Consider the following 23,234-nt stretch of genomic DNA (forward strand, 5'->3'; position numbering starts at 1 on the left):
TTCGTGATATTAGCGAAAAAATATTGTTATTAATATTAGTGGAACGCCCCGCGCTATGCACGGGTAAGACAAGAGAGGGCAATTACAATGTTCTGTACCAAAACACTAACTAAGCTTTGCCTCTTTGACATGCGACTTATGCAGCAAGATGAGTTCACGTTGACGTTAGTGTATTATTCCCATTGCTTGGTACAGTCTCCCTACCGTTCTAACAAAAATTTTTTCATTTTTTAGTTGCAAAGGATTATTTTTTCTATGCATGTTCGGCGGTTTTCCTAGGTGGGTGGTCCGATCGGAATAAAGCCTTTCGCATCTTGTAGAGTCTGACTCCCCATTGGTACCATTATCAAACATTTTTTCATTTTTTAGTTGCAAAGGATTATTGTTGCAAAAAAAATTGAAAAACGAATATCCATGTTGTCTTTTACTTAATTATATTCATGGCATTTACGCAGACAAAAAAAAAGCCCCGAAGAACTGTCTCACAGTATCCTATACAATTCTCCCCATTCCACTAAAAAGCGTGAAATAAAATAATTTTAAGAAAAAAAATACGCCGACTATTTCTATTTCATTCAATCATACAATTACGTAACAGATATGAATGAAACCTATTTACTCGTTAGGTAGTATATGAAATACATTTCAGCCTTTTAGGTGGCGGCGCAAAATTAAAAATACCTCAGTAAACGTTGCTGCCAATAACCAGTTGATTGTGGTATGGCGTATTGGAAATTAATAATTCCTGAGGAAGAATACGAACCATTATAGATATATCTGGAAATATACGTAAATGTAACGACTGCATCTTCATTTCGCAACGTTTCTGATATAAATCAAATTAAACTTTGTTCGCATGTAGAAGCCATGGATCTAAGACCCTATAAACGGAGCCCACGACGCGGGAATTACCAAATTTGCGGCAGATGGGCTCTATTTTTATAGTATATGCGACTTCGCGGCGTGCTGTCGAGTTATATGTATAGAAAAAAAAATAGCTACACAAGCTTTGCCTATGTTCGGCTGTCCAAAGGTTGACATGTTCAAGACAATCTTTTAATTTTGCGCCGCCTCCGAAAAGGTTGAAATGTATTTAATATACTACCTAACGAGTAAATAGGTTTCATTCATATCTGTTACGTAATTGTATGATTGAATGAAATAGAAATTACTTCATTAGGAAATAGAAATTATTTTATACTTTTTAGTGCATTTCGAAGTCGGCGTATTTTTTTTCTTACAATTATTTTATTTCACGCTTTTTACTGGAATGGGGAGAATTGTATAGGATACTGTGAGACAGTTCTTCCGGGCTTTTTTTTTGTCTGCGTAAATGCCATGAAGATAATTAAGTAAAAGACAACATGGATATTCGTTTTTCAATTTTTTTTTGCAACAGTAATCCTTTGCAACTAAAAAATGAAAAAATTTTTAATAATGGTACCAATGGGGAGTCAGACTCTACAAGATGCGAAAAGCTTTATTCCGATCGGACCACCTCCCTAGGAAAAACCGCCGAACATGCATAGAAAAAATAATCCTTTGCAACTAAAAAATGAAAAAATTTTTGTTAGAACGGTAGGGAGACTGTACCAAGCAATGGGAATAATACACTAACGTCAACGTGAACTCATCTTGCTGCATAAGTCGCATGTCAAAGAGGCAAAGCTTAGTTAGTGTTTTGGTACAGAACATTGTAATTGCCCTCTCTTGTCTTACCCGTGCATAGCGCGGGGCGTTCCACTAATATTAATAACAATATTTTTTCGCTAATATCACGAAAACTAGCGTTTTCCGTCAATTATGCATAAGGAGAAAGTTGTCCAGAACCACGCCTCTAACAACATATTCGAAGGACATTAAAATCGTTCGAAGTTGATTTCAAAAGTTAATAACAATTTTTCGCTAATATCTCGAAAACAAAAGCTTTTGGCGAAATTTGTATATGAACAAAATTGTTCAGAATCATGTCCGTGATAAAATATTAAAAGTGCACCAAAATCAAGAAAAGTTTATTTCAAAAGTTGCCGGTTTTTTTGCAATAACAACACTTTGCAATTAAAAAATGAAAAATTTTTTGATAATAGTACCAATGGGAAGTCCGCGCCTACCATATGCAAAAGGTTTCGTTCCGATCGGTCCATCCAACTAGACGTAATCGGCGGGCACACATAGAAAAAAAAAAATATATACTGATCGAATTGAGTAACCTCCTCCTTTTTCGAAGTCGGTTAAAAAGTAGGCTACAATGTTGAGGTAAACGATTCTGTAAATAAATTGGAATGAGTTCTGGATAGCGGTTGCACTGATCATATTATAAATGAAGATAAATATTTTGTAAGTGTAACGTCCCTGGTACTAAAACCTGGTATTTTACAGCGCTTATGAAGCAAAGAGCGGCTTTTGCCTATTAAGCGACTCGTTTTTACTATAACTAATTCTAAAAGAATGTGGGATCGTGGTGGCGTGTGGTTAAAGAGTGAAATCTACAGGTTAATACCTTTCATTAATTAGGTTTATTCAAATAATGATGAGAAAAAGAGTTATAATAGAGGTATAATAGGTATAATAGACTTGTTGTTGACGCAAATCGCAGAACGGTAGCTAACTACTTCAATTACGCGGTTTTATAATGATATACGCAACGCAAAAATATAACGCAATTTAATAATGGATCTAGATCCTAACAAAACTGACAGAACAATATTTGGTTAATTACAAAACTCTAAAATTTGTATTAAACGTGGAACAGTTACTCCTTGTTTTGACTCTAAACTAATTAGTTCATGGCCCTTTTCGTCAGAGCACAAATCGACACCCAAAACCTGATCGCTTAATTGGGGAGCCTGCGTTAGCTGGCTACTAGAATTACCCAACGATCGAGTATCCAAATGGCTGATACCCGCTGTCCAGTCAAAACTAAGAATCTTGTAGGCTCTTACCAGTTAAAACTGCTCCAGTTCGTCGCTTCCTAAGAGGTCCGGCACGTAGTACTTCAAAGATTGTTCTGCCCTCGCAGCCGCTGCTGCATGCCCTTTTTAACCGACTTCGAAAAAGGAGGAGGTTACTCAATTCGACCAGTATATTTTTTTTTTTTTTTTTTTTTTTCTATGCATGTTCGCCGATTACGCCTAACTGGATGGACCGATCGGAATGAAACCTTTTGCATATGGAAGGTGCTGACTCCCCATTGGTACCATTATCAAAAAATTTTTCATTTTTTAATTGCAAAGTGTTGTTATTGCAAAACAACCGGCAACTTTTTTCTTTTCTCTATGTATGTTCGCGCATTGCGCCTAGCTGGATGGACCGATCGGAATGAAACCTATTGCATCTGTTGGGTTCAGACTCCCCATTGGTACCATAATCAAAAAATGTTTCATTTTTTAATTGCAAAGTGTTGTTATTGCAGAAAAACCGGCAACTTTTAAAGTAAACTTTTCTCGATTTTAGTGCGCTTTCAATATCTTATCGCGGACATGATTCTGTGCAATTTTATTCATATACAAATTTCGCGGAAATGTTTAGTTTTCGAGATATTAGCGAAAAAAATTGTTATTAACTTTTGAAATCAACGTCGAAAGATTTTAATGTCCTTTGAATATGTTGTTAGGGGCGTGGTTCTGGACAACTTTTTCCTCTTGCGAAATTGACGGAAAGCTTTTGTTTTCGAGATATTACAGAAATTGTTGTTAACTTTTGAAGCCAACTTCGAACGATTTTTATGTCCTTCTAATACGTTATTAGTAGCATGATTCTAAACGAGCTTTTCCTTATGCATAATTGGCGGTAAGCTCTAGTTTTCGTGATATTAGCGAATAACTATTGTTATTATTATTAGTGGAACGCCCCGTGCTATGCACGGGAAAGACAAGAAAGGGCAATTACAATGCACTGTACCAAAACACTAACTAAGCTTTGCCGCTTTGACACGCAACTTATGCAGCAAGATGAGTTCACGTTTACGTTGGTGTATTATTCCCATTGCTTGCTACAGTCTCCGTATCGTTGTAAAAATGCATCAATTTGATTTGTTAGAAAATTTGTTGCGCAGGATCTGCTATTATTTTACGGATACTTTGACCCTTGCGCAGTTCTAAACCGTAAGAGATACATATGCGCAGTAAATTTTTGCAAAGAAAGTTAACAATGAACGAATGGATGAAGAACCCTCAATCATGATATAATTAATTTGTACTTGTCCCTGAAAGAGTCTCCCTTTTTTTTTTTCGATGCATGTTCGCCGGTTGTTTCCTAGGTGGGTGGTCCGATCGGAACAAAGCCTTTCGCATCTTGTAGAGTCTGACTCACCATTGGTACCATTACCAAAAATTTTTTCATTTTTTAGTTGCAAAGGATTATTGTTGCAAAAAAAATTGAAAAACGAATATCCATGTTGTCTTTTTCTTAATTATGCTCATGGCATTTACGCAGACAAAAAAAAGCCCGGAAGAACTCTCACGGTATCCTATACAATTCTCCCCATTCCACTAAAAAGCGTGAAATAAAATAATTTTAAGAAAAAAAAAAATGCACCGACTTCGAAATGCACTAAAAAGTATAAAATAATTTCTATTTCCTAATGAAGTAATTTCTATTTCATTCAATCATGCAATTACGTAACAGATATGAATGAAACCTATTTACTCGTTAAGTAGTATATTAACCCTTTCGCTGCGGCAATCCGGTCCGCCGAAGTGTCGTCACCGTACGGAAGTCACCGTGCGCGTGGTTTTTGTATATACATTTTTTAAGTCTTAAATAATTACTATGCTTAATAAAACAATTGTTGCTCTAATATAGCATGTATTCCTCACATTTTAAGATGAAAACAGTTAAACAAAATTATATTAGTTACTCTAAAGATATTAGACTAATTGTTCGGGGAATTTGCACGATGGAAAAATCTCGATGTCAAATGGTCTACCCGAAATGAAAAATTCTGCCGGTCAGCTTGAACGAAGCAACGCGTTATTCGTGAACACGGGTGGAAGAAAGAAAGAGCGTATTCCAAAGAGAATTTTTAAATGTATCTTTAAAGAATATAATTACAAAACCAGAGATAGCCTTGACGTTCATTCGCTCGCGGGTGCTTACGTACTCGACTCGATCGCGATTACCCCTCCCTTTATACTGGTCTTCCAGGAACTCTCCAGAACTTTGGCGTTACTCGAAATTTCACGATGTCTCGCGGCTGCCCTCCCACTCCGCACCACTCTCCCCGAGGCCTACGAGGCGGGAAGTACACAAACGGAAGGGAAGCTCGTCGAGACATCGTTCGTCAAATTTAAAAACAAAACACAAACGTTCTGGGAATTTCTGGAGCGATCCTTGACCGTTTCTTGAACATACCGCCCGCCTTCTTCGTAAAGCGAAGAATCGGCTATAGAAAAAGAAAGTAAAAAAGAAAAACAAAAAAAGAAATCCAATGTCGTGATCGCAAGTGTACAAAGGGGGTAAATCGCATAAGCATAAGAAACTAAATGAACATAGCAAAAATGCAAGAAACTAAAGAAAGAAATATAAAGAAATCTACCGCGAGCTTAGAGTTAAAATATATATACATGAATATATACAGAAAGAGTATATTAAGAGTTGGTGGTAAGGCGTGTCGCTCGCTAAGCCTTTTCTCAGAATTCGGCCGAGCCGAAAGATTGGAATGTGAGAACCACCGACTAGAGGGGATGGGTGTCAACAAGCCCTACCACCATCTCACGCGAACAGTGTTCACGCGGAATTTTCCGAGCTAAGTGGCGTCCGAAGGAGGCACCGGGAGAGGGCAGATTTTGACGATGGGCCGCGTTACGAGGCCGTTGGCAATTCGCACGGTAACGACTCGTGTGTGCCCATCAGTCCCCGGGTGTAATGTTTCGATTCTACCCATTGACCATTTTGCTGGCGGTTGCAGCTCGTCTCGAAGAAGTAAAGTCTGCCAATCTCCAAGTTTTCCTTCTGGTGCCGCCACTTAGGGAGTTGTTGGAACGTGTACAGGTATTCGTTTCTCCACCTACGCCAAAATTGAGAACGCATATTAGAAATTAATCGCCATCGCGTAGTGAGTGACATTAGGGGAGCGGATGGATCGGGCTCTGGTGTTACGCATGTCGGTTCCCCTATAAGAAAGTGTCCTGGTGTAAGTGCAGAGAAATCCGATGGATCTTCGGACAGTGCGTAGAGTGGCCTTGAGTTTAGGCAAGCTTCGATTTGGCAAAGCAGCGTCGACATTTCCTCGAAGGTAAGTTTTGACTCGCCGATTATTCTTCGTAGATGGTATTTGACTGATTTTACGCCTGCTTCCCAGAGACCTCCGAAGTGCGGGGCGTAAGGTGGAATGAAACGCCAAGTAGTGCAGTCCTTTTCTAACGCCAGGGCGGTCTCCTGATAGAAGGTAGAGGCGGCGTTAAACCTTTGCGTCAGTTCCCTGTCGGCGCCGCGGAAGACGGTGGCATTGTCGCTGTAGAGGGTGGCGCAGCGTCCTCGTCGTCCGATGAACCTTTGGAAAGCGGCTAGAAAAGAAGCGGAGGTTAAATCGGACACGACTTCTAGATGGACGGCTCTCGTGGTAAGACAAACAAATAAGCAGATATATCCTTTATACGCCTTATGCCCTCGTCCCGACGTCGTGCGTAGCATAATCGGTCCCGCGTAATCTACGCCCGAGATGAGGAATGGTCGGTGGGGCGTGATGCGGTCCAGCGGCAATGAACTCATTAATTGAGAAGCAGGACGACCGCTGAATCGAGCGCAGCGGACACAGTCCCGAATAACCGAGCGTACCAAAGCGCCTCCACGCAGAATCCAGAATTTCCGCAAAAGTAAACTTCTTGTTAATTGTGGTCCTCCATGAAGTGTGCGGTGATGCGCATCCAGAATAAGAAGTATTGCAAGGGGGCAGGATTTTGCCACGATGATGGGATGTTTTTCATCGTAGGAGAGCATTGCGTTGGTTAACCGCCCTCCGACTCGAAGCAACCCTTCCTTGTCGAGAAATGGTCGGAGCGAAGCCAATGGAGAACCCTTGGACAGTTCTCGACCTTGACGGAGTTGTTCGATGTCCTTTTCGAAGTGATTACGTTGAGATATCCGGAGAGCGGCTCGCAGGGCGTGAGCTCGCTCTAGAGTGCGGATGGGACCCTTTTCGCACGGCTTCCTCTGAACTAATCTTGAAAATCTAAAACAATAGGAGAGAACGTTTAAAAGACGTGTTAGGGAGGAGAAGCGGGAAAAGAGTTCCTCCTGGGTCCTGTTCGAATGCACGTGAACAGTGACCCTCCTCTTTTCCAGGTCGATGGAGTCATCTTCTTCTGGAAGACTAGTTGGCCAGAGGTTGGATGCCTGAGCTAGCCAGGAAGGTCCGTGCCACCAAAGCCTAGAGTCCAGCAGTTCCGAAGGTGAGATACCGCGCGTTGCTAAGTCCGCGGGATTGCTGGACGATTGCACGTGCCTCCACCGATTCGCCGGAATGCGTGTTTGAATGCTAGACACTCGATGCGCCACGAAAGGTTTCCAGAGCGATGCATGGCCTCGTATCCAGCTCAGGGCCACACTGGAATCGGTCCAAGCGGTCAACGTTGCCGGTAAGTCCAGACCGTCCCTTACTTGGGTCATGAGTTTTGACAAAAGTACCGCGCTGCACAGCTCTAGCCTTGGTATTGTCAGGGCTTTGACTGGGGCCACCTTGGTCTTCGCCACCAAAAGCATGGTTGAAATTTCTCCCTTATGCATTACTCGCAGATAGACGGCTGCAGCGTAGGCCCTTTGAGATACATCGCAGAACCCGTGCAACTCCACCTTTTCGGTGCGATCTCCCAAGTAGCGAGTCCAGCGTGGAATTGAAAGAGCGTCGAGCTGGCTAAGGGAGGTCCTGAAGGAGTGCCAAGTGGTTTGGATAGCTTCAGGTAGGTCTTGGTCCCAATCGATACCGAGTAGCCAGAGATCTTGTAATAATATTTTGGCGTAAATTAACACAGGTGCTGTCCAGCCCAGTGGATCGAAGAAGCTCGCCACCTCCGAGAGGATCGATCTTTTTGAGATTTTATCCGATTGGCTCATTGGACCGGCGACCCGAAGAGAAAAAGTGTCGTCGCGGGGACACCAGATTACACCCAAGGTACTAACTCCTGTTTTCTCATGAAAGCGGTGTGATTCAATACTGTCCTCTTCCTGGAGCTGCGCTAGATTCGAAGCCCACTTACTTAGTTCGAATCCACCAGCTCTAAAGATAGCTATAACCTGGCGTTTTAATTCGAATGCATTTTCTAAATCATCCGCTCCGGCTAGAATATCATCGACATATGTATGTCGATGTATCGCTTGAGCTCCAAGGGGAAAATGTCCTCCTTCATCCTTGGCCAATTGTGCCAGCACCCTCAATGCCAAAAAAGGAGCACAGGCGGTCCCATAGGTAACTGTGGTTAGTTTGTAGTCCTGCACTGAAACGCCAGGGTTCGGACGCCATAAAATCCTTTGCCAATCCGCATCTGCCTGGTGCACCTTTATCTGACGAAACATTTTAATAATGTCAGTAGTAAAAGCTATACGAAATAGACGCCAGCGAGTCAGAATGAGCCATAAGTCTGTTTGCATTTTAGGTCCAGTTGCCAAGCAATCATTCAGGGAGTATCCTGAAGCGGTCCGGAACGACGCATTGAAGACTACCCGAATCTTCGCAGTGGGATCGTGCTTCTTCACAACAGCGTGATGAGGTAAATAGTACGCCGGATGCTGGGGATCCGGTTCCGATGCAACCTGCATATGATTCAAGGTTAGATACTCCTTCATAAAGCTACCATAGCTTTCCTTCAAGCTGTCATTTGATGCAAGCCGACGTTCACAGTTTAACATTAATTTTAGAGCTGTCGACCTGGAAGGTTTAAGTGTGGCAACTGGATCTCGGATGAATGGTAAGCAAACAATATACCGACCGTTTGGATCCCGCGTATGAGTTTCCTGGAAATGCCTCTCGCACCTCTCCTCTTCCTCTGATAGTGGGGTTGGCTCCCTCACCTCCTCCACTTCCCAGAACCGTTGGAGAAGCTTGGTGACGGAGTCCTCCGTCTGAGTGTGAAAGCTACGAGCTGTCCCAGTTACCAAAGAGTTGTCTAAGGAAGTGGTCCCCATTAACACCCAGCCGAAAGGGGTGAGTTTAGCGACAGGCGATCCTTCGGGTCCCACACGAGTTCCCTCCTGGAAAAGGCTCCCGCACACATCGGCTCCAAGGATAAGATCCACACGAGATGGCACTCCAAAGTCTGGGTGTGCCAAAGGAAGGCCTTGAAGGTGAGGCCAAGAAGAACCCTTGACTTGGTGTGTCGGCAACAAAGAAGTGAGCCTCCTTAGCACTAGAGCTCGAACGGACAGCCGGAAGTCTTCGGAGTGACGGGAACGCACGACAAAGTTCACTTCACGGGTTGCAACTCCACTTTCCTGTTCCTGGACTCCCGAAATTGCGACCCGTACCGCCCGCCGTGGCAAGCGCAGGGCTTGGGCAACCCAGGAGGTCACGAAGGATGAATCCGACCCAGTGTCCAGGAGAGCTCGGACTTCGATCATTTCTCCAGACGGCGCCTCCAACTTGACACGGGCTGTAGCTAACAGTGCAACTGAGCGAGACACCGTTAGGGCAAGAGCGTTTGCAGTTGAAGGACCTTGATCGGAAGATAAGCCAGCGGTGTCACCAGACGTTGATGCCTTTTGTACCATCTTTGTTGGAGACGGGCTCGATGTCATTGCATCATGCAGCAGAGTATGGTGTCGTCGACTGCAGGCCAAGCATTTCTGCGAGGAAGGACACTTCTGCTGCTCGTGTCCAGTGTTCAGGCAGTTGTAGCAAACACCCAGTTCTTCTGCGCGTCCTTTGCGTTTGGCCGGAGATAATGTTTTAAACTTTGTACAATATCCTAGTCCATGATTGCCAGAACAAGAGGGGCATTTCCGGGAAGCCGTATTTTTCGTTGTGTGGAAAGTCGATGCAGACTTCTTAACGGCGGTACCCCCTTTAATATTAGACTTGCCGTCGTTGCTGGGAGTAGCCTGAGCAGCAGGGTCTGTCATCTGAGCGGCATCCAACGCCTGGATGCGGTTTTCCAGGAACTTAGACAGCTCATAGAATGATGGTATCTCCCTAGAATTCACCAAGGAAGTTTCCCAGGCCAGGTGAGTAACTTTGTCCAATTTTTGGGTTAATAGGTAGACGAACCATTCATCCCAGGCTGTGACTGGTTTCTTCAAGGTAGTATATGCTCGAATCGTTTGTCGAAATGTATCGAGCAGTCGTTTTAATTCCGAAGCCGATTGTTGTTTTGCAGGTGGGCAGGCGAGGAGAGCACGATGATGCGAAAATGATAATAAGCGTAAATTTCCGTATCGTAGCTCTAAATCCTCCCAAGCTCCACGGTAACCAGCCTCCGTAATGCGGGTATTTTGAATCACTTCCGCCGCACTTCCGGTCAAACTTGACTTCAAATAGAGGAGTTTTTTAACATCCGACAAGTGGGGTACGTCATGTACCAGGCTCTTAAATAAGTCGCGGAAGCTTTCCCACTGTAGGGGGTCACCGGAGAAGGTCGGAAGATCAATTTTTGGCAGCTGTGGCTGCGCTGCAATCTGCTCGACCTCAGAGCGTAGCGAAGGAGTTCGATCCGCGAGCTGCTGCACTATCATTGCCGACGTGTTTAAATAGACCTCCTCTATCGTGGTAAAAACATCTTGTTGTACATAAGAACTTGCTGCGGCTTCTTTGCATCGCATCAAAGTTCGATGCCCGGAAAAGAAGGAGCTCCAGTAGCGTTCAAGGAGACCCATTCGCTGCTCCAATACGGCGCGAGTTATTTTATCCTTCCCCAGTTTGCAAAGGTTGCTCCAGAACCGCTGGATCCAGCCGGCGAGTTCTTCCTGTTCACGTAGGAGGTCGGAGAATGAGGCGGTGTTCGGCATGATGAGATTTTTTTTTTTTTTTGAAGTTCTCACTTAAGTATAATTTTTTTGAAAATTTCAGATGCAGTGGTTGAAACCACCGATAGTTGTCACCGAATTTGGATCGACTTCTAGAAGTATTAGCTGTCGCGAGTTTGTAAACACTGACTGGTCGGCCGACACCGAAACGACAACAAGTGACGTCACAGCACGAGTACGAAAGAGAAAAGAAGCGAGGCAACGCGATCGAATTGAGTTTAGCAGAACCGAAGAAGCGGAAAACACACTCCACTTTACGAAAAGGCACCCACTTGTTCTCCAGCACAACACTAGTCACTTCCACTCAGAGCTCGAAGGAACGGGTTCGATACTCGCATCCGGCTCGAAGGACCAAATGTTCGGGGAATTTGCACGATGGAAAAATCTCGATGTCAAATGGTCTACCCGAAATGAAAAATTCTGCCGGTCAGCTTGAACGAAGCAACGCGTTATTCGTGAACACGGGTGGAAGAAAGAAAGAGCGTATTCCAAAGAGAATTTTTAAATGTATCTTTAAAGAATATAATTACAAAACCAGAGATAGCCTTGACGTTCATTCGCTCGCGGGTGCTTACGTACTCGACTCGATCGCGATTACCTCTCCCTTTATACTGGTCTTCCAGGAACTCTCCAGAACTTTGGCGTTACTCGAAATTTCACGATGTCTCGCGGCTGCCCTCCCGCTCCGCACCACTCTCCCCGAGGCCTACGAGGCGGGAAGTACACAAACGGAAGGGAAGCTCGTCGAGACATCGTTCGTCAAATTTAAAAACAAAACACAAACGTTCTGGGAATTTCTGGAGCGATCCTTGACCGTTTCTTGAACACTAATTACAGTTGACAAATTCTTAGCTATTTACATATTTACAATTTTTTATTCTTAAAAAAAGAATAATACCTTGAGCCGATCTATTCTCAATTCTTATAGAACACGATATGTAATCGTAGAAAAATGAATATAATCCGCAAGATCCGATAGATATTTTGGATGCGGTTTTGATATAACACCAAAGAGTAGGTATACTTTATTGATATATTGGATTAATCCAATATATCAATAAAGTACACCTACTCTTTGATGTTTGATATATTGGATTAATCGAATATATCAATAAAATCAGTTCAAAACGTTCTGCCGATAACGAAAAATTTGTCATTGACCACAGATGGTACTTGTATACACATCATGTGGATGCCGGATATATCCGGCGCTCGTACGCACAAGTCGCCGCGCGGATGCCGGATATATCCGGCGCTCGAAGCGGAAGGGTTAAGTACATTTCAACTTTTTCGGAGGCGGCGCAAAATTAAAAATACCTCAGTAAACGTTCCTGCCAATAACCAGTTGATTGTGCTATGGCGTATTGGAAATTAATAAATCCTGAGAAAGAATACGTACCATTATAGATATATCTGGTAATATACGTAAATGTAACGACTGCATCTTCATTTCGCAACGTTTCTGATATAAATGAAATTGAATTGACTTCGTTTGCATGTGGAAGCCATGGATCTAAGAACCTATAAACGGAGCCCACGACGCGGGAATTACCAAATTTGCGCCAGATGGGCTCTACCTTTATGGTATATGCGGCGATCGATTTTTCCGTCGCATACTCTATGAATCTAGCCTTTTGCGTACTACCGCCGCATATATGCGTTCTGCGCAAATCATCAAATTGGCCGAAGAATTCATATATACGTTTGGCGAAAACAGTTGATTGAGCCGATAAAAGCACATATGTGTCCCACGTAAATGCGTGGGTATGGCCGAGAAACATAACTATGCGTTCCGCGAAAACAACTGATAGAGCCGAGACATGCATACATGTGTGCATGCACATAAGTCTGTGCATGTACATATAATATGTCCAGAATTTGACTTGGAACGCTATGAACGAAAACCGCGTTTAAGCAGAAATATGCGCTGGCAATTTTTAATGACTATCGCGGCAGGAGCTCGGCCTCATGGTACGGTTCACTTCGAACCGTCCCCTCCGCAAAGGGCTAGATAGACCATAGTTACATTCTACACACATGTACGCGTTTCTCGGCTCTATCAGTTGTTTTCGCGGAACGCATAGTTAAGTTTCTCGGCCATAGCCACGCATTTACGTGGGACACATATATGCGTTTCTCGGCTCAATCAATTGTTTTCGCCAAACGCATATATGAGTTTTTCGGCCAATTTGATGATTTATGCAGAACGCATATATATATGCGGCGGTAGTCCGCAAAGGGATAGATTCATAGAGTATGCGACGGAAAAATCGATCGCCGCATATACCATAAAGGTAGAGCCCATCTGGCGCAAATTTGGTAATTCCCGCGTCGTGGGCTCCGTTTATAGGTTCTTAGATCCATGGCTTCCACATGCAAACGAAGTCAATTCAATTTCATTTATATCAGAAACGTTGCGAAATGAAGATGCAGTCGTTACATTTACGTATATTACCAGATATATCTATAATGGTACGTATTCTTTCTCAGGATTTATTAATTTCCAATACGTCATACCACAATCAACTGGTTATTGGCAGGAACGTTTACTGAGGTATTTTTAATTTTGCGCCGCCTCCGAAAAGGTTGAAATGTATTTAATATACTACCTAACTAGTAAATAGGTTTCATTCATATCTGTTACGTAATTGTATGATTGAATGAAATAGAAATTACTTAATTAGGAAATAGAAATTATTTTATACTTTTTAGTGCATTTCGAAGTCGGTGTATTTTTTTTCTGAAAATTATTTTATTTCACGCTTTTTAGTGAAATGGGGAGAATTGTATAGGATACTGTGAGACAGTTCTTCCGGACTTTTTTTTGTCTGCGTAAATGCCATGAGCATAATTAAGTAAAAGACAACATGGATATTCGTTTTCCAATTTCTTTTTTCGCTAATATCTTGAAAACTAAAGCTTTCTGTCAATTACGCATAAGGAAAAGGTTGTCCAGAACCATGCCCCTGACAACATATTAAAAGGACATTAAAATCATTCGAAGTTGATTTCAAAAGTTAATAACAAATTTTTTCGCTAATATCTCGAAAACTAAACATTTCCGCGAAATTTGTATATGAACAAAATTGTTCAGAATCATGTCGGTGATAAGATATTGAAAGCGCACTACAATTGAGAAAAGTTTATTTCAAAATTTGTCGGTTGTTTTGCAATAACAACACTTTGCAATTAAAAAATGAAAAATGTTTTGATAATGGTACCAATGGGGAGTCTGAACCCACCAGATGCAAAAGGTTTAGTTCCGATCGGTCAACCCAGTTAGGCGTAATCGGCGAACATACATAGAAAAAGAAAAAAGTTGCCGGTTGTTTTGCAATAACAACACTTTGCAATTAAAAAATGAAAAATTTTTTGATAATGGTACCAATGGGGAGTCAGCACCTTCCATATGCAAAAGGTTTCCTTCCGATCGGTCCACCCAGTTAGGCGTAATCGGCGAACATACATAGAAAAAAAAAAAAAAAAAAAAAAATATACTGGTCGAATTGAGTAACCTCCTCCTTTTTCGAAGTCGGTTAAAAATGACTAAATAGGCTGTTGAGTGTAGAAATGCAAAAACCGTACATTCAGTTTAATCGTTGGCATTATTTTCATAGTTTGTGTTGTTTTAATTATTTGTTATAAGAAGAAAAGCCATTTCAATTTATTATGCATTTATGCACATTTTTGCATTATTATTGAGTTCAAAAGCCATGTAAAGGAGCGAGTGAAAAACTTGAGAGAAAGGCAGAATATTGGTAAATTCGCGTTTAATTGGCTACCTGGACGGTGATCTCTTTGCGTGCACAGGGACGCTTTTGCGAACCTGGGGCCGTTCAGGCCGTGGCTAGGGGGGACGTTTTTCGACGGACCCCTGAGGCCTCCATCGACCCCGATTTGGACGATGCTTTGCATCTGGCGAGGGTCCGCGGACGGAAAAATTACATGGGTAATTTTTTCCGAGACGTTCAGGCTGGTCACGTGATAGCGCGGGGCTCGGGCCGCTACGGCTTATCTATTGCGAGCATTCTTTCTTTCGATGACCGTCCTTTCGCTCGGTTCATTCGTTCGCTCCTCGATACAAATCGTTGCTTCGTTGTAAATTATTATTAATAGATAAATTGCCATTTGTTTTGTATTGTATTGTAAATTATTCAATTTGTTTTTGTCAATAAATATTAATTAATTAATTCCTTGAGTTCGTTATTTGTTTTGTTATTTATATTCCTAACATAGGCAAAATAGGCAAAAATTGCAAACTTTGACGACCTGTCATTCATTAACAAATTTGAAACCGGCAAAATGATGACTTAACCCCCCCCCCCCCCCCCCCCCCCTCCTAATTTCACATGGACTACAACATATTTCGATTAGAGCAAAATCGGAGATGGTGACTTCCAAAAGTGATCGATTTGGCGTGGAATGAACCTAATACGAGTTTTGAAAATAATAGACGTAGAGCAAGGAATATAGGAGAAATTATTTATGCTGATGTAAATGGACCGCATAGTATAATGGGATTTAAAGGGGAAAAATATTTTTTAATTTTAATAGATGATTATAGTAAAGCGGCTAAAGTATACCCCATTCGAGAAAAGAACGAAGTTTATGACTGTTTTGTAACGTATGTAAATCAATCAGAAAATTTAATGGGGAATCGAGTAAAACGATTAAAATGTGATAACGGTAGAGAATTAAATAAGGACATGTATATTTTTGCCAAAGAAAAAGGAATTTAAACTGAACCGTGTCCTCCGTATGTCCATGAATTAAACGGGACTGCGAAAAGATATAATAGATCATGTAACGAGGCATATTTTCATTTGGTTGATTACCTTCTTTTTTTTTTTTGGTTATGCCTCGTTACGAGGATCCTCCCGAATTGCCAGCCCCACTCCTCCGCCCAAGCGGACCCCCTCGCCGCTGGGGCAGGTATGAATGAGCGAGCGTGTGTGTTTTTCTTTTTTTTTTTAAATTATGTCGGACGCTACGTTTTCTCTCCCCCCCCCCCCCCTTCTCCAACACCAGGAAGGAACCATCGTTATCCCCGGTCGCGGAGGAACCTCTCCCTGAGCGACGGAGGCGCGGGATGGGTCCACCGAAGGGGACACCGGCTGTCCGGTCGCGGCGCGACCCCGTCATCCTCCGCGGGGGCGACCGGCAGCCGACCACCGGGAAACGCAAGGCCTGGGGACAAGCCACCCTCAACTGCCACCTCGAGAGGGCCCCAGGACCTGGCCACCAGACACCACCGTGGAATGGCCCATCCTCCATGCCGAAATCCTCGGGGTGGGGGAATACCGCGAACCGGGGAAAAAGAGGATGGTTCGAGAGAAGCCAGCGAGCCGCCGCGTGTGAGAGCCGGTTTTCGTAAAAGTCCCCCGCTAAAATTCGGATCTTTCTTTTCTTTCTTTTGCTTTGTCGTTGTATTTTGCGTCGCAGTTTTTTTTATTATTAGTAGTGCGTTCTTTTTTTTTCGGTATTGGTTTTCTTTGTATATTGTGCGTGTGTGTGTGCCTGCGAGGATTTTTCGTCGCCGCCGCCCCTGTGTGGAATTTTTGGGAGACCACTGCGCAAAAGGTAGGAGTCATCTCCTTACCCTCTTTTTTGTATTATTCATTTGCGCGTGGGCGAGGGCGATAGGACCCCTGGCCCCAGTGACGAGGACCCTAGAGGCCGCGGACGGTTTACACGACACCGTCCCCTCTAATCTAGTTCTTTCTCTCGCTGTATTTCGGTATTTAGGACCAACGTCCCCTTACTGTCCACGACCCCTAAGAGGGCGTGTTCCTTCGCGGGCGAATACCGCAGCGTTTTCTTTGTACCGTTCTATCTTTGTACTCGCGCGTACCGTGAGCCCCCGCGCCGCAAAAGCCTCCCTCGCAACTGGCGAGTCGACCCCTTTTCCTCGACCGTTGCTTGTAACGCGTGGGGCCCACGCGAATTCATTTTTCTGTTTTGCTTACGTGGCCTACTTGGAGGCCCGAATAAAAGCATTTTCTATTGGATACGAACTCGCGGGTCTTTTACTAGTTTTTTTTTCTGACCCCCTCTGATTCCCGCTCCCGACAGAGCAGCCGGAAGGGCGATTACTACGGACGAGTGCATTAGCACTGGCGCCCCGTTAAATAAATCGGCCGTGGGTGTGAGCATCGGTGCGTGGAGGGCCGTTTTCCCTGACTGCCCCCACTCCAGGGAACCCCCTTCGGGCTTTCCCCCACCGATCCGTCACAATCAGTAATGGATACTGCGCGTTGTTTATTATCTGAGGCGAAAATAAATGTTAGATATTGGCCAGAGATAATTAAAACAGCTGTATATTTAAAGAATAGAACATTAGCTAATACAATTGAAAAAAAGACACCGTATGAAATTATACTGGGAGTTAAACCAGATATTAGTAATTTGAAAATATATGGAAGTAAAGTTTTTGTAAGAGTTCCAGAAGTTAAAAGGAAAAGTAAATGGGATAGAAAAGCGGTGTTAGGAATACTAGTCGGATACGAGGAAGTAGGTTATAGAGTTTTGATTAATAATAGAGTAATTATAGTTAAACATGTTGATATTGTTGAAGAAAATGTAAATTTGGTAGGATTTAAAGACAATGATGAAATTAATGAAAATGGGTTACTTGAAAATGAGATTAATCAGGAATGTAAAGAAGGAATTGTAGAAAATGAAATTAATGATTCCGATGAAAAAGAAATGAATGGAACCGATGAGCATGTAAAGATTGTAGCAATGACTAGTGTTAAAGATGCAACATTACCTAGACGGTCAGAGAGGAAGAGAATACCTGTAAACAGATGTGGAAATCCCATAACAAATTTTATTTATGTAAATTATGTAAGTGTGGATAATCCGGAAAATTATAATGAAGCGATAAGCAGTAATGATAGTGAGAAATGGGTAGACGTGATGAATAGAGAAATTGAATGTTTAAAGAAAAATGATACATGGGAATTAGTTGACAGACCAAAAGATACAAAAATATTAGATTTAAAATGGGTTTACACAAAAAAATCTGATGAAAAATTTAAAGCTAGAATTGTTGTAAGAGGGTTTCGGCAAAAAGAAATACTTGAAGATATTTATTCACCGGTTGCAAGAACACAAACTTTAAAAATATTGTTAAGCTACTGTGTACAAGAAGGGTTATTGATAAATCAAATGGATGTAGAAACAGCATTTTTAAATGGAAAAATAAAATCAGAAGTATATGTAAAGCAACCTCAAGGTTATAATGATGATACTGGTAAAGTGTGTACATTAATTAAGTCTTTGTACGGATTGCGTGAAAATCCACAAGCGTGGTATGAATGTCTAGATGAGTATTTAAGGGAATTACAATTTAAACGTAGTAAAATTGATTATTATTTATATTATATGGAAGGTAATAATGAGAAAGTTTATTTGATAATATTTGTAGATGATTTGTTAATTTGTAGTAAAAATGAAAAACTAATAGAATTTATTAAAAAGAAATTAGCTATTAAGTTTCGAATGAAAGATATGGGCCAAATAGAAACATACTTAGGAATAAATATTAAATATAATTATGAGAAAAATTCTATGACATTAGACCAAGAAAAATATATAGAATCACTAGCGAGAAAATATGGGATTGAGAATGCAAAATTATATGCTACCCCAATGGAGCAAAATTTGAAATGTGAACCTGCTTTATCAGTGTCAGAAGATATTAAATATAGGAACTTAATTGGAGCATTACTATATATAAGTTCTAGTACTCGACCAGATATTTGCTATTGTGTGAATTACTTAAGTAGATTTCAAAATTGTTATGATCAAAGTCATTATAAGTACGCTTTGAGAATATTGAAATATTTATATTATAGTAAAAATTTAAAATTAAGATTTGATAGAAATGTAAATACTGATATACTAGATTGTTGTGTTGATGCTGATTGGGCAGGAGATATTATTTGTACGATGGCACAGCACCGTACAACTTAGGGTCGCTATACCTGTCACATCATTAACCTCGACTCTAAAAAAGGCAATAGAAAAATACATTTTAGCATCCATCATAAAGCAATCCTGAAGTCATCCGTCCTAATCCCAATCCGCGTACCGCTACAGACCCATCATAAAATTTCCGGAAAAACCCAAAAAGTACAATTTCCCTTACCATCCCTACTGCCACCTTTTTTCCTCCATTCCTTACTTCCACCCTTGTTAATTTCCAAAATTCCTAACCCAATCACAACTCCAAAATTCCCTCTCTTTTACATAGTACCTTCCTCCTTTTCCCATCATCCCACCACAGACACCTACACAAAAAGTTTTCCTTTTTAGAGACACACCGAAACACATCAGAACAAATCAAACATCAGAACAGATCAAACCATCAATACACACTTGTAATCGTTAGAATTAAGAGTTAATCTAAAATAAACTAAGTGTTGAGTTTAAACACCATCAATCTTTACCACCATACAAACTTGTCCTCACGACATTGTCCTCGAGCACAGCGATCGAATAGGAACTCATTTCATTTTTTATCTACCACCACGTGAGTTCGCAATCGTACATTATTGATAGGAAATCTACATCTGGGCATCTTATAAGAATGTATGGTAATACTATATTTTGGAAATCAAAAAAACAAGACATTGTAACGAAATCATCGACAGATGCAGAGTATGTTGCGTTGTCTGTATGTGTGAGTGAATTAAAATTAATTAGAGATTTATTAAGTAATTTTGGAATTGAAATACAAAATCCGATCCGAATTTTTGAAGATAATGTTGGCGCGATATGCATAAGTAAATATGGAAACTTTATGAGAAACTCAAAGTATATAGAAACGCATTATCATTTTGTTAATGAAAATTATGTAAAAGGATTAATTGAAGTGGTTAAGATAGATTCGGAAGAAAATCCAGCAAATATCTTCACTAAGTCATTAGGACGAATTAAATTTGAAAAATTTGGAGAGGTTCTTAAAGTGTATTAGAATATAAGAGAAAAATTAAATGGAAATTGCGAATTATTACAAAAAGCTAAATTTAAGGAAGCGTGTTAAATTATTTATTAATAAATTTAGCATATAGCGACATCTTACAGTATTAGAAATGATGTGCGATGTTAGTAACAGAATAATTGAATATTAGAAACAAACTAATTGAATATTATACTTCCGTCTTGTCGTTATGAAAATGTAAGCGTTCGTGATATGTTTGATTTGAAGAAAAAGTAATCCCTGTGTAAATGGTTAATATCTTTATATTAAAATTTAAATGGTTAATATCTTTAAGTTAAAATGTTTGTTGTTTGTGTTCTTTATTAAATAATTTGTTCGTGTTCAAAAGTGTATTATTAGTTTTGTTATTTTCCATAATTCTGATTACACTGTCCAACAAATTTAAACTTTTTTTATGTTTTCTAATACCCATTGGATGATGCTTGTAGAGTTTCTCGTCCTGAACAAGAATCCGAAAACCGAATTGCTCTATCACCCTCAGTTTTTGAAAAACACGAGCTTTTGTAAAAACACGTGTTTTGCGTAGAAAATGCAATATTACGAGAAAACTAAAAAAGCTAGGACATTCAAATTAGTTTTAAAAGATAGAGGAGAGTCTCCCGATTAAATTGGTATATATAATTGTTATATTGCATAATTCTAAGTGGGTGTAAATATTGATGAAAGTTTAAAAAACGGCCGTGGTACGCATTTCCTACGTATTATTTTTGCATTTTTAGAAAAAGTTATTTGTCTAGCGCGAATTTGCTATACAGTATCGAATTCTATAGACATTTCTGATTAAGAAACTATACGGGGTAAGTGTTGTAGCTGTATACAATTCCAGTAAATCGAAAAAATATCTGTCGGGAGCACGCACGTGGCGTTTTGCCGCCAGGCGGCCATAGCTCGCTCTCCTCGCCAAGTCAGTGCCGCAGCTACGCGCAATCAACATCAATGATGGGGCTTAATATACATCCACTTTTTATATTTACAATGTTTAATTTTTTTGATTTCCAAAATATAGTTAAACAATGTTTAACTTTCTGTATAGAAAGTTTTTCTATATTATAAACAGATTTCAAAACTGTTTTCAATCATTTGACTTTAAATTTTGAGTTATAATATTTTATAATTGTATCGATGGTAGCTAAAAATAATAACGAATAATAACAAAATATGAATAATAATAATTATGAAATAATAATATTAAAAAAAATTTCATCGAAAAAGGATAATGGCACGTTCTCAGATACAAGGTACAATAAATGGTTAGAAAATTTGCGTATTCCTATTTTAGCAATATTATTATCAATTGTAGAATACAAGTATAGATTTTGTAGGAATTTTAGATCTTGTAATGGCGCTCTTACGGGAATTGGTACTGATGGGGCAATATCGCTCTTGACGAGAATCTCGTGGAGTTAGATATTGTTCCCGAGGAAATAAAAAAACGATAGGTTTTGCCGGACTTCCGACGGAACAATAAACTTATATATTTTAAACGAAAAAAGAACTGTACATTTGTCAAAAGTATTAAATTTAAATCGCACGATACACACACAAATCAAAAATGTCTTTTAATTTAACTAAGTAACTTATTAAATAAAAAGAGAGAAGTCTCCGAAGCAGTACGTTCTACTGTTCGTCTAATTGATCGCGAGGATATCTCAAAAGCGAAAAAGCGAAATCTCGTTTAGTTTGCCGAAGTTGATAATTACAATTCGGAACGACGAGTGAGTTAATCGTCGCGGAACCAAAACATATATCGTTGGAGGCTACCTCCGCCCCCCCGCGTCTCCCTCGCCAAGATGCTCAGCATTCGCGCGAGCGAGACAGAACGCTCGTTCCAAAACATTTTAACCGTTGTTCGAACATTCCGCCCGCCTTCTTCGTGCAGCGAAGAATTCCATTCATAACCCAAACACTCTCTTGTATACGCAAGCCTTAATACTACTATTTACAAAACAGAAAATATTTACAAGTCCGAATCAACGGAACAGAAACGTAAGGTGTTAGACTAGTGAACAGAAATTCGTAGGAAAGTGCTTGTGCGACAATAAGATTGCAGTGACAAGAGAAACGCAAATGAAGCAACGCGCGGACGGACAATAGCAATTAACGTAAAGCAAAGCGATAAATTCAAGGTAAGTATAAAGATGTAAATACAATATAAAGTAAATTGTTAGAATTTAGAGACCGCCCGCCGTGAATAGCTTAATCTTACGAAACGACGCGGAATCTATTTTTTCTTGATTTCTGAAGCGTCGCGTTGAGTGACGTCAGCGGTCGGAACTGGGAGGGGGCACAGTTTGACGATTGGTCTCGTCACTGAGCCGTTAATAGTGCGTAGCGTTACCACTCTAGTTTCGCCGTCTTTCCCTGGATGAACGCGTTCGACGCGGCCCATCATCCATTTTGCCGGTGGTTGTAGTTCGTCGCGCAAGAGGACCAAACTGCCCACCTCCAGATTTTCGGACCGCTGGCGCCACTTCGGAAACGATTGAAGGTGTTGTAAAAACTCTCGTCTCCACCTGTGCCAAAATTGAGATCGCATGGTTAAAATTTTTCGCCAACGCGTTGTTAGGGATACATCACCGCTTTCCGGTTCGGGTTCGGGGACGTTGCACGTCGGCTCCCCGATAAGAAAGTGTCCGGGTGTGAGCGCCGACAAGTCCGAAGGATCATCCGAAAGCGGTTGTAACGGTCTGGAATTCACGCACGCTTCTATCTGGCAGAGAAGTGTGGACATTTCTTCAAAGGTTAGTTTTGCATCTCCCATAATGCGTCGAAGATGGTGCTTGACCGATTTAACGCCCGCTTCCCACAGGCCCCCGAAGTGCGGAGAGTAGGGGGGAATGAATTTCCAGTCCGTCCCGTCTGTTGCGAGCAAAGCGGCGGCCTCTTTGTAGAATTTCGACGCGCTGCTGAACATGGATCGCAATTCCCTGTCCGCGCCATGGAAAACGGTGCCATTGTCGCTCCACATGGTGGCACAGCGGCCTCTTCGCCCCACAAATCTTCGGAAAGCCGCGATAAACGATGCTGAGGTAAGTGATGAAACTGCTTCCAAGTGTATTGCTCGTGTTGTCGGGCATACGAATACTGCAATATAACCCTTGTATGACTTGTGTCCACGACCCGAAGAAGTATGCAGCATTATGGGCCCTGCATAGTCCACGCCTGATGTGAGGAAAGCACGCTGCGGGGTCACTCGGTCCAGAGGCAGCTGTCCCATCAATTGCTTGGCTGGAACTCCACCGTATCTTGCGCAACGAACGCAATTTTTTATGAC

General features: G+C 41.3%; 1 protein-coding gene across 1 annotated transcript; it reads right to left on the bottom strand.

Moving 5' to 3' along the window:
* Positions 1-5,802: 5,802 nt before the first annotated feature.
* Positions 5,803-10,935, bottom strand: LOC143266612 (uncharacterized). The gene has a single exon (XM_076542030.1). It carries the CDS (start codon positions 10,933-10,935, stop codon positions 5,803-5,805), a length of 5,133 nt encoding a protein of 1,710 aa, XP_076398145.1.
* Positions 10,936-23,234: the final 12,299 nt, after the last annotated feature.

Source organism: Megachile rotundata, chromosome 2 (assembly GCF_050947335.1).
Source record: "Megachile rotundata isolate GNS110a chromosome 2, iyMegRotu1, whole genome shotgun sequence".
Taxonomy (NCBI): Eukaryota; Metazoa; Arthropoda; class Insecta; order Hymenoptera; family Megachilidae; genus Megachile; species Megachile rotundata.

Coding starts and splice junctions, on each gene's coding strand:
- LOC143266612 (XM_076542030.1), bottom strand. CDS start 10,935: ATGCCGAACACCGCCTCATTCTCCGACCTCCTACGTGAACAGGAAGAA.